The 12,355-nt window shown below is 39.2% G+C and overlaps 1 protein-coding gene across 3 annotated transcripts; it reads right to left on the bottom strand.

Annotated features, from left to right (window-relative positions):
• Positions 1–327: 327 nt before the first annotated feature.
• On the bottom strand, positions 328–11,707 carry LOC141396707 (uncharacterized). 3 transcript variants are annotated; one of them, XM_073972350.1, is made up of 4 exons: positions 11,657–11,707; positions 1,453–1,849; positions 713–1,064; positions 473–605 (listed from the first exon to the last, which is right to left on the bottom strand). In XM_073972350.1, exons 1-3 carry the CDS (start codon positions 11,673–11,675, stop codon positions 773–775), a joined length of 708 nt encoding a protein of 235 aa, XP_073828451.1. In that variant the 5' UTR covers positions 11,676–11,707; the 3' UTR covers positions 473–605; positions 713–772. The 3 variants fall into 3 exon arrangements, with proteins under 3 accessions (XP_073828457.1, XP_073828451.1, XP_073828442.1); XM_073972341.1 differs by lacking the exon at positions 11,657–11,707 and adding an exon at positions 11,021–11,650; XM_073972356.1 differs by lacking the exons at positions 713–1,064; positions 11,657–11,707 and adding an exon at positions 11,021–11,648 and having other exon boundaries at positions 328–605.
• Positions 11,708–12,355: the final 648 nt, after the last annotated feature.

Here is a 12,355-nt window from a genome sequence, read left to right as displayed (position 1 = left end):
TGTCTATAGAAGCACCCTTTCTTTCAGAAAGTGTCTATAGAAGCACCCTTTCTTTCAGAAAGTGTCTATAGAAGCACCCTTTCTTTCAGAAAGTGTCTATAGAAGCACCCTTTCTTTCAGAAAGTGTCTATAGAAGCACCCTTTCTTTCAGAAAGTGTCTATAGAAGCACCCTTTCTTTCAGAAAGTGTCTATAGAAGCACCCTTTCTTTCAGAAAGTGTCTACAGAAGCACCCTTTCTTTATAGAGTCTTTATAGACGAGATGAAGGAAATCTTTGCAGTCAATCGGAAAGGATTCTTGGTAGATAAGCCGTTAAGTAAAAATGCATTTTTTTTTGTTTCAATTTTTATTCACATTTTCAAAACCACAACTTAAATGATATCACAGGATAATTAGAGACAACGAATATAGATTTGAAATTTTAATAAATAATAGCCTTCGTATCAGGTATTCAATTTAATTAATTTTTAATTTTCGGTTTTACAGTTGTTGTACTGGTGATACTACTCGAAGACGTACTGGTGGTGATGTTCATGGTCGTGGTTGTGGTAGGCAATGGAGTAGTGGTTGTTGTTGTAGTAGTTGATGATTTTGCAGTACTGTTCCTAAAAAGGACAAATGGACATAAAAAACTGTATTCATTTCCATTGGGGTATACAAATGGAGTACCAGAAAGTAAATCCAAGCACCAAACTAATTATGTATTTATTACCTTCTTGTTAAGCATTAAGGTGTTCGGTGCGTGGGTGTATTTTGTGTGTGCTTATTGAATTTATAATTCATCTCTTGTGTATGTGTGCGTTACATCTTCCACTGTACCCAAATGTAATGTGTTTCCATCGTCCTCATCATTATCTTCATAGCTGTCATCATCTTTAAGATAATTATTAGCTTTGGGAGTTCGTGTCTTTGGTTTTTTGTTTTTGGTGTAATTGCGTTTTTCTTTGGGTATATAGCTAACGGTATTTGTGTTATTACTAACGGTTGTTGTTCTCGTGGTGTGCATATCTTTGCCTGATGAAGGATCAGGACTTGTTAGTGTAATTTTGGAACTCGAAGCAATTCTGTAAGGCAATCAAAAAGGTGATTGGCATAATGAGCGAGTGTTATGTGTTATGTGAGTGACAATAATATTAGGGTGGTCATATATAATAAAAATTTTACCCTTCTATAACCCTCTTAAAAATTTGGCTATATTTTAAATACCTTCTTTTTCATATTTACAGTTTAGCAGTGGTTTATGCTTAGAGAGGAGGCATTGTTGCAATTTTTTATTTATTTATGGCTGTGGTGTGGCCTATTGACGTTGTCGGCTTGATCCTCGCAATTTTTGTGGTTGTCTATGGCACGGAAAATTTTGTACAAATTTTTTTTTGTTGGTTTTGGCAAGAAATATTTACAACACACATAGCAGCAAAAAGCATTACAAAAACAAATTCAAATAATATTTACCTGTCTCTGGTCTGCATCGAAGCTTCTACATCCAGATTGCGGGGTTGTCGAAAATCACATTCCAATGAAAATGCCGAATCCCCAGGTGTTATTAATTCCGGATCATTTTGTATGACCACAATATTTGAATATAATTCACCATCCTTTACCGTTTGACATTGATCGAGCGAGAAACTCATTTCCAGTGATTTTTCCCCAGAACTAGAGGTGGGCTTAACAAAACATGGCGCCGTCTGTTTATAAAAGCTACCCCGTGTGTACATGACACCGGTGAAAGGTTTCTCCGTTTCCAACATCACATGCATGGAATCTGAACCACATTTCAAATTGACTTTTTGTATACCCTGATCGGAACCTTCAATTTTAAATGTATCCGAGAGGTCTTGTTCCCAAATTTCTGTAAGCAAAAAAAGAAGAATATTTCGTAAGAAAAAAGAAGATTACACGCAGACGACTTTAAGGGGTATTTATAGACGACCTTGAGAGAGCTTTTATAGACGAGCTGAAGGGAGTCTTTATAGACGAGCTGAAGGTGGTCTTTATAGAAGAGCAGGAGGGAGTCTTTATAGACGAGCTGGAGGGTGTCTTTATACACGAGCTGAAGGGAGTCTTTATAGACGAGCTGAAGGGAGTCTTTATAGACGAGCTGAAAGGAGTCTTTATAGACGAGCTGAAGGGAGTCTTTATAGACGAGCTGAAGGGAGTATTTATAGACGAGCTGGAGGAAGTCTTTATAGACATGCTGAAGGGAGTCTTTATAGAATAGCTGAAGGGAGTCTTTATAGACGAGCTGAAGACGGTCTTTATAGAGGAGCTGAAGGGAGTCTTTATAGACGAGCTGAAGGGAGTCTTTATAGAATAGCTGAAGGGAGTCTTTATAGAAGAGCTGGAGGGAGTCTTTATAGACGAGCTGAAGGGAGGTTTATAGACGAGCTTAAGGGAGTCTTTATAGACGAGCTTAAGGGAGTCTTTACAGACGAGCTGAAGGGAGTCTTTATAGACGAGCTGAAGGGAGTCTTTATAGACGAGCTGAAGGGAGTCTTTATAGACGAGCTGAAGGGAGTCTTTATAGACGAGCTGAAGGGAGTCTTTATAGAATAGCTGAAGGGAGTCTTTATAGAGGAGCTGGAGGGAGTCTTTATAGAGGAGCTGGAGGGAGTCTTTATAGACGAGCTGAAGGGAGGTTTATAGACGAGCTTAAGGGAGTCTTTATAGACGAGCTGAAGGGAGTCTTTATAGACGAGCTGAAGGGAGTCTTTATAGACGAGCTGAAGGGAGTCTTTATAGACGAGCTGAAGGGAGTCTTTATAGACGAGCTGAAGGGAGTCTTTATAGACGAGCTGAAGGGAGTCTTTATAGACGAGCTGAAGGGAGTCTTTATAGACGAGCTGAAGGGAGTCTTTATAGACGAGCTGAAGGGAGTCTTTATAGACGAGCTGAAGGGAGTCTTTATAGGCAGGTTGGAGGGAGACTTTATAGACGAGCTGGAGGGAGTATTTATAGGCAGGCTGGAGGGAGTCTTTATAGACGAGCTGGAGTAAGTCTTTATAGACAATTTGGAGGTAGTCTTTATAGACGAGCTGGAGGAAGTCTTTATAGACAAGTTGGAGGGACTCTTTATAGACGAACTGGAGGGAGTCTTTGTAGACGAGCTGGAGGAAGTCTTTATAGACAAGTTGGAGGGACTCTTTATAGACGACCTGGAGGGAGTCTTTGTAGACGAGCTGGAGGGAGTCTTTATAGGCAAACGGGGGGGAGTCTTTATAGGCAGGCTGGAGGGAGTCTTTATAGACGAGCTGGAGGGAGTCTTTATAGGCAAACTGGGGGGAGTCTTTATAGGCAGGCTGGAGGGAGTCTTTATAGACGAGCTGGAGGGAGTCTTTATAGGCAAACTGGGGGGAGTCTTTATAGGCAGGCTGGAGGGAGTCTTTATAGACGAGCTGGAGGGAGTCTTTATAGGCAAACTGGGGGGAGTCTTTATAGGCAGGCTGGAGGGAGTCTTTATAGACGAGCTGAAGGGAGACTTTATAGCCAAGCTGGGGGGAGTCTTTTTAGGCAGGCTGGAGGGAGTCTTTATAGACGAGCTAAAGGGAGTCTTTATAGGCAGGTTGGAGGGAGACTTTATAGACGAGCTGGAGGGAGACTTTATAGACGAGCTGGAGGGAGTATTTATAGGCAGGCTGGAGGGAGTCTTTATAGACGAGCTGGAGTAAGTCTTTATAGACAATTTGGAGGTAGTCTTTATAGACGAGCTGGAGGAAGTCTTTATAGACAAGTTGGAGGGACTCTTTATAGACGAACTGGAGGGAGTCTTTGTAGACGAGCTGGAGGAAGTCTTTATAGACAAGTTGGAGGGACTCTTTATAGACGACCTGGAGGGAGTCTTTGTAGACGAGCTGGAGGGAGTCTTTATAGGCAAACGGGGGGGAGTCTTTATAGGCAGGCTGGAGGGAGTCTTTATAGACGAGCTGGAGGGAGTCTTTATAGGCAAACTGGGGGGAGTCTTTATAGGCAGGCTGGAGGGAGTCTTTATAGACGAGCTGGAGGGAGTCTTTATAGGCAAACTGGGGGGAGTCTTTATAGGCAGGCTGGAGGGAGTCTTTATAGACGAGCTGGAGGGAGTCTTTATAGGCAAACTGGGGGGAGTCTTTATAGGCAGGCTGGAGGGAGTCTTTATAGACGAGCTGAAGGGAGACTTTATAGCCAAGCTGGGGGGAGTCTTTTTAGGCAGGCTGGAGGGAGTCTTTATAGACGAGCTAAAGGGAGTCTTTATAGGCAGGTTGGAGGGAGACTTTATAGACGAGCTGGAGGGAGACTTTATAGACGAGCTGGAGGGAGTATTTATAGGCAGGCTGGAGGGAGTCTTTATAGACGAGCTGGAGTAAGTCTTTATAGACAATTTGGAGGTAGTCTTTATAGACAAGTTGGAGGGACTCTTTATAGACGACCTGGAGGGACTCTTTATAGACGACCTGGAGGGAGTCTTTGTAGACGAGCTGGAGGGAGTCTTTATAGGCAAACTGGAGGGAGTCTTTATAGACGAGCTGAAGGGAGACTTTATAGACGAGCTGAAGGGAGACTTTATAGACGAGCTGGAGGGAGTCTTTATAGGCAAGCTGGGGGGAGTCTTTATAGGCAGGCTGGAGGGAGTCTTTATAGACGAGCTTGAGTAAGTCTTTATAGACAATTTGGAGGTAGTCTTTATAGACGAGCTGAAGGGAGTCTTTATAGACGAGCTGAAGGGAGTCTTTATAGACGAGCTGAAGGGAGTCTTTATAGACGAGCTGGAGGGAGTCTTTATAGACGAGCTGGAGGGAGACTTTATAGTCGAGCTGGAGTAAGTCTTTATAGACAATTTGAAGGGAGTCTTTATAGACGAGCTGAAGGGAGTCTTTATAGACAATTTGAAGGGAGTCTTTATAGACGAGCTGAAGGGAGTCTTTATAGACGAGCTGAAGGGAGTCTTTATAGACGAGCTGAAAGGAGTCTTTATAAACGAGCTGAAGGGAGTCTTTATAGACGAGCTGAAAGGAAGTCTTTATAGACGAGCTGGAGGGAGTCTTTATAGACGAGCTGAAGGGAGTCTTTATAGACGAGCTGAAGGCAGTCTTTATAGACGAGCTGAAGGGAGTCTTTATAGACGAGCTGAAGGGAGTCTTTATGGACGAGTTGGGGAGAATCTTTATAGAAGAGCTGAAGGGAGTCTTTTTAGACAACCTGTAGGAGTCTTTATGAACGAGTTGGAGAGAGTCTTTATAGAAGAGCTGAAGGGAGTCTTTATAGACGAGCTGAAGTGGGTCTTTATAGACGAGCGAGGGGAGCATTATGGATGACCTGGTGGGAGTCTTTATGGTTGACCTGGAAGTAGTCTTCATAGACAGCCTGGGGGAGACTTTATAGATAACGTGGAGGCAGTCTTTATAGACGAACTGGAGAGAACCTTTAAAGACGAATTTGTATCTTTAACCTTTCCGGGATACAAAATTCATCACACTCATTCTCTGTTCGAAAAGTTTTTTTTACTTCGGGTAGTTAACAAACAGGTATATGTAGCTAGCGGCTGCAGCACGGTGATGTTATTATTATTTATTCCTTTTTACTCCAATGTGGGGCATAGGGCCACAACAAAATTGTTCCATTCTAGTCGATTTAATGCTAAATGTTTAACTTCACTCCAACTTCGACCCGTACTCGCTGCTTCTGCCTTTACAGACGGCACGGTGATGTACCGGAAAGTTATCTCAGCTATCCGATGATGTGAGGATAGGGTAGCTCTTTGAAATGATATTTGGTATATTCTGTAAATTCAATCAGATTTCTCATGATTCCGTAAATAACTCGTATTCTGTGATTATGGCTTTAGGTGGTCTGCCTGAGGAACACAATGGTCTGAGCCAAAAATAATGACGGGATGTCAGATAACTTCATAAGTCAGACCAGGTGACACCATGGTTATTTCTGCCGTACAGTGATGCTTCTGTTATACCCTCAACTTTTAGGATATGCGAGTATATATTCACTTATGCCTTATCGAAATAATGACTTTGGACCCAAGTCTGTGAGGACGAAATCAGTTTCAGACAATTTTAACCAATTTGTCCTATCCGTCCTTCGGTCTAGCTGGTGCGCACGATAGCACTCAAATGGATTTGACTTTTCACCGTGTTATTTTTGGTCCAAACTTAGATCAAGTTGGGCCATATCGGCTCACTTCTTCGGTTTCCTTTCTTGAAAAAGTTCAAAATTGTTTGCTTAAAAGGCGCGCGCGATATGTTTCGAAGGTAGTAAACAATTTTATCCAAACCTTGCACATGGTAATACTTCTTCTAGACAAAAAATTATCTTCGAATATGATCTACTTATAGGGGTCCACTTCTACCTCAAACACAAAATGTTAAAAATTTTTACAAAAATGCAGTTTAAGGCAACCTTTCGGATAGTTTTGAAAATTTTCGCAGCAAGTTTTTCCTCTCAGCCGCTTTTACGATGGTGCAATTTTTTTCGGGGGAAAGTCCATACTTGCTGAAATAATGGCCCTATCTGAAATAATGGCCCAAGAACACTAAAAATCCAATTCTACTAAAATTACACGATAATTTAATTGAGTGCCCGATTTGGCCGAAACTTTGAACAACGCAACATTTCTTCCACACGTTCGTCAAGTTCCATGAAGATCTATAAGGGACAACACCTTCGGGTATCCCCCTCGCAAAACCTAAAAATTTTCGTTTATATTCAGTTTAAAGTCTGTTCGAGGATAGGTTTGTAATTTTTAGAGAAGGTACTCTTTGTGGTCCCGATTACAGGAATATGTGGCAAGTCCATTTAAGTTTAAGGAAGGTCTTTATCGGACAATACCTGTACCTTCCTCAGGAAAGTTAAAATTTTCCATAAGTGGAGTTTTTTTATTCCGATTCTGATTAAAACCATAAAATGGTTTTTTGTCTGCAAGTCCATATCTGTGAATATATATTTGGGTACCCTCGCAAAAGTTCGACTTGTTTGTTTAAGTGCAATTTAAGAACTGTCCGCTGATGTTTCGAAATTTTAATCGAAGTTAGTATTTGTTGGAAATTTACCTAATGAATTTACAATTTAAAATTAGTAATTATTTTATACTACCTACTAAATGTATTGAATTCCCACATTGTTAAATTTGTAGTATGGTAACTCTATGAATTACCTTTGTACACGGCAACACTGTATTATATTTATGTATTGCCTCCTTTTTCTCATTCTTCTTATTCTTCTCGTTTTATCAGCTGTTAACAGCAAAATTTTATGGAAGTGGTTCCATGAGATGCCATGATTTCACTGGATCTTTTGCATTGGTTCAAATGAAGTCGTGAAAGATCCGATCGTTTCATCAGCATTTCAACCAATTCAAAGGAAGTCGTGATAGGTCCGATCTTTTCCATAGCATTTGAACCCATTCCATCGATCCAATAGAGATGAATTTTGTGTTTTTATTTTTACACATGTACATATATATTCTTTTATTTATCTAAATATGCACGTTAAAAGCAATGTAAGATTTATTATGCTAGGAAGTCCCAATCATTGAGCTAAAAGTAGAGTCGGACTGCACTCTTTGGTGTTAGTCGTGTTCCTTTACGTGCCTGAGGTTACCAGTTTTAATCCGCAAAGTGTTTCCTTACTTTTAAAAGCATACAATTTATATGAGAGCAGTTCACCACTTTTACCATTTTTGCAACAATTACCATTTTTAAAAGTAAAGGAACAGACCAATTATAAAAGTTTCCTTGCCTGCACTAGAGAACCCCGCTCAACAAGTCGATTTGTAGATCCCTACAAAACAACAAACATTTCCAAAACGTTGTAAAATAAAATTCACGAAATAGTAATCTGCAGTTGGAGTTAATGCCGGAAGTCAAGTTTCTCACTTAAATTTACAACCTGTCGCTTGCCAAACACATCGTTCCCGAAGTCTGGAAAATAGGCCAGCTACTGAATCCCGAAAAGGATGCCAGCAAAGGTGAATCTTACAAACCGATTTCGTTTTGTCGCCCGTAGCAAGGACTCTTGTGGCTATAGTTCTTCCAGCATCAGAAATAACTTTACAGTTGCCGATCAATAGCATAGGATCCGTAAGCAGCACAACAACTGCGCTGAAGGCCATCCCCATATTAGCAGAGGACTCACTCAGAGCAAGCCGTGCTCATAATCTAGAAAGAGAAGTCTAACGTTACAAGAGAGAACCTCTAGATCAACAAGCCTTTCAACCAGGTTTAAGTAACATTCACACGAATGCAGTCGCAGATGCAGTAAACAGTTATCGCGTGAATGCGGTCCTTGGAGAACATCCACCATCTATCGCCGCTGAGAAGCGCCAGCTGTCAGGACAAACCAGAGTAGTTTTGGGTCAATACGCTCGGGATGGTGCAGCCGTCAAAATTCCTATAGGGCAAGTACTGATGACACCTTGGAAAACATCTGCCCAACATACAGCACAGGCCCCCACGACACACTGCTCCTTTTCAATTGCCCTACCAATCCTGCTAAGAAACTTAAGTTTGCAGCTTTGTGGTTACAAACCATATAAATAGCGAAATAGCCACATTCTTACGACTGATAGACCCAGAGTCAGATTAAGCAGAAAAATTAGAATACAAACATATTAACTACTGTTACAACAACGAGTACAAACTGCAATTATAGATGTAAACTTTATGATGATAAATAAATTATAGTTATTTCATTAATTCCTTTAAATTAATAAAATAAAAAAAAAATGAAAATCATTTTTCAATACAGCATTTTCCATTTTCCGAACAAGACGTGAAAATTACATGCCAAAGGGTTGGTGAAAAATGACATGCCAAAGATTAGTGAAAATGCTATTCTTGGGAATTGGTTAAGATGGCATGCCAAAGAATTGTTGAAGATGCCATTCCATCGAGTTAGTAAAGATGACATGCTTAGGATCTGAAAATGAATTGCATCTTTTGGGGGTCACGCTCTTGTAAAAAGAATGAGTGAAGATGCTGAAAAAATGACATTCCATTTCACTTGCACCCATTCTTGAATAGCATCTTTGGCATCGAACATTTTGCTGGGTTCCTTTCAACAAGTTTTTTGAGTCTCCCGCTAAATTAATTAATAAAGCTCTATTATATTGTAAATTAATTGTGAAAAGCAGCCTTTCATTTCTAATAGTCCTCGAAGGTCACACTAGCGCTGATTCAACATGGCGACTTCGAGTTTATAGGCGAGAAGAATGAGGTAGTGGAACGGCTGTAGGATTAAATGTCGTTTAGGGGCACCTCTCGGATCGGGCTGAAATTTTTACACTAGATAGCCCTTGGCATCCAGAATACAACAATATATAATTTTCCGGGGGGAAGTCCATACTTCCCGAGATATGGGTCTTGACATTTTACAATTCTAACGTGGGCAATATGGGCATCGTTTTAAAGCTTATGGAGAGTACTTTAATGCACGCGTTTTGATAGCGTAGCCCACTTTTGACCCTGTCCATAGGAGAAAGTCTTAAATCCACGGCCGAAGGCCGGCTACTTAACCCAGATAAAGCCACTGGTCGTTTAAACGCCACAAAAAATGGTTGCAAAAATTGACATAAAACTCTGGTTTTTTCAAATATTTGTGTGGGGTTTTTTGCATTTTGTTAAAGTATTGTGTGTTATCTATCATATCACGCTCATAACGCTTCATTTGATCTACGCATTTCCACGCAATTGGTCTAAAACCGAAGCTATACCAAAAAATCAACTTTTTTGTAATTTTCGACTTTTGATGAAAAATTTAAATATGCGATAAAAATTTAATCATAAATGCTAGAATCATATAAAGTCCGGGATTTGTTAGGAATATAGTAGGAGTATTTTCTCAATCAAAAACCATGGGATTGGCATGTAAGGATACACCAATATTACCCTCCAAAGTTTTTGGCATTTTTAAAAGAAGGCCCGATTGCAGGAAAACTGTACGTATTAGAAAAAAAGTTATTTTTTAAAAAATGCTTAAAAAGTCCCAAAAATATAATTTTCATAAACAATTTTAAGTTTTCTAGCAAAAAAAAATTCTCGGCGCTAAGTGGGTTAAGAACACTTTCAATTTAAAAGAGAGTTTTGATCGCGTAGCCCACTTTTGACCCTGTCCATAGGAGAAAGTCTTAAATGCCCGGCCGAAGGCCGGCTACTTAAGAACACTTTCAATTTAAAAGAGAGTTTTGATCGCGTAGCCCACTTTTGACCCTGTCCATAGGAGAAAGTCATGAGCTTTAAAACGAGTCCCATATTGCATAGGTTTTAAAAATAATGGTGATAAAAGTAAAAAAGTCAAGACCCATATCTCGGGAAGTATTGACTTCCCCCCGGAAAATTATATATCGTTGTATTCAGGATGCCAAGGGCTGTCTACTGTAAAAATTTCAGCCCGATCCGAGAGTTGCCCCTAAACGACACTTGTTCCCATATCTCGGGAAGTATGGACTTCCCCCCGGAAAATTATATATCGTTGGAATCAGGGTCCCAAGGGCTACCTATGGTAAAAATTCCGGACCGATCCGAGAGGTGCCCCTAAACGACACTTGTTCCACCAGACGCTTCCTTCTTCCAGACAATCTCTATATAAACACACAAATCAACCGAAAAATTTTGGCGATTTTATACTTCATATCGGTAATACAAATGGGGCCCCTCACGTTAATAGAACACTTTCAAAATAAAAGTGATGTGGTCTAATAAAGGTTAAGCTATCTGTAAGCATTACTCAAGCATCAGTTCCTCTCCTTCTTCTTCTCCGCCATGTTATGGAACATTTATTATGTACTTTTCACTTACGGTTACGCTTTTACTTTTCTCTTTAATGGAAATTTCTTCAATGTTATGGGGGTCTGGTTAAGAGTTCTTTCCTCAATACAAGGGAATGAAGGTGAGTTTGTAAGCTAGAAATGTTAACGACACTGAGCGTTGTTGGGTAAAGCAACTACTTTTCAAACCGGTTTCAGTGGTCTTTCACAAATTTCTTCCATGTTCTTCATGTTCTTGGCCAAGAATGACTCAAGAATAAAGAACACAAACATTACCTTGTTGTTGCTGTTGTTGTTTTTGTTGCTTTTGATGATGATTATTTTGTTGTTGGTGTTGTTGATGATGATGATCTTTTTTGGCCAAACACACCGTTAAGAAGACACTAAACACACAGAACGCAAGCAAGGAATTTTTCGATCGAACAAACATTTTGGTAACGATTTAATTTTTTATTTTATTTTTTGTAGAAATTATTAATTTAATTTTGGTCTTATTTTTTAATTTTCAGTTTATATCCCAACTTGTCTCTTAACTGCTGCTGGACAAACGAATCGTTTCAAACAAATCTATGTTTACGTTTTAGAGCCTAATAGTCAACTGATGATTTGAACAGCTCGACTGGGCCATATAAAACCCCTCGATGGTTTTAACAGAAATGCTGTCCACACAACGCTAGAAAGAGCAAGAGCAGCTTAGTAAACAGGTGAACACCACCAGAAGAAATAGAAGTAAAATTGTGTAATTATTACGACCAGAAGAAGAGAAGAGCAAAAAAAGAGAAATGTGAGCCGCCTGTCTGGTTATGGTTAAATCATTTTTGTTTTCATTCCATGTGTAAGTTTCTTCTTTTGGCCTACTCTACAATGGGGTGGTGATGATGGTAATGGCGACAACGAGGATGATGATATTACCTGGCACAGAGAGTTCCATGTGTGCTCGTCTGCAGCAGTAAAGTGGTAACTATAAATTATTTCATATTTGTTGTTATTACATTAACAATCAAAATGAGTGGCCTTTAACTCTGGACGCTGGTGTTGTTCAAACGTGTCTCTGTTGCAGCAGAAGCAAAACATAACAACAAAAGTTATACGCAATTATTACAGTTTTTTATTTGGCATATTATGTTGCATCGGGAAATGTAATGTGGGCACATCAATGCACACTTTATAATCATAATTATATATTAGGGTGGTCTTTATAGAAAAATTCATCAACAATGAACTTTTCTATAGAAAAAATCGTCAACAGTGAACTTTTCTATAAAAAAATTCGCCAACAATGAACTTTTCTATAGAAAAATTCATCAAAAATGAGCTTTTCTATAGAAAAATTCATCAACAATGAACTTTTCTATAGAAAAATTCATCAACAATGAACTTTTCTATAGCAAAATTCATCAACAATGAACTTTTCTATAGAAAAATTCATCAACAATGAACTTTTCTATAGAAAAATTCATCAACAATGAACTTTTCTATAGAAAACTTCATCAACAATGAACTTTTCTATACAAAAATTCATTAACAATGAACTTTTCCATAGAAAAATTCATCAACAATGAACTTTTCTATAGAGAAATTCATCAACAATGAACTTTTCCATAGAAAAAT

The sequence above is a fragment of the Musca autumnalis genome, unplaced genomic scaffold, assembly GCF_047663935.1.
Source record: "Musca autumnalis isolate F117 unplaced genomic scaffold, ASM4766393v1 scaffold_1, whole genome shotgun sequence".
Lineage (NCBI taxonomy): Eukaryota > Metazoa > Arthropoda > Insecta > Diptera > Muscidae > Musca > Musca autumnalis.
This window is presented reverse-complemented; position numbering and strand designations above follow the sequence as displayed.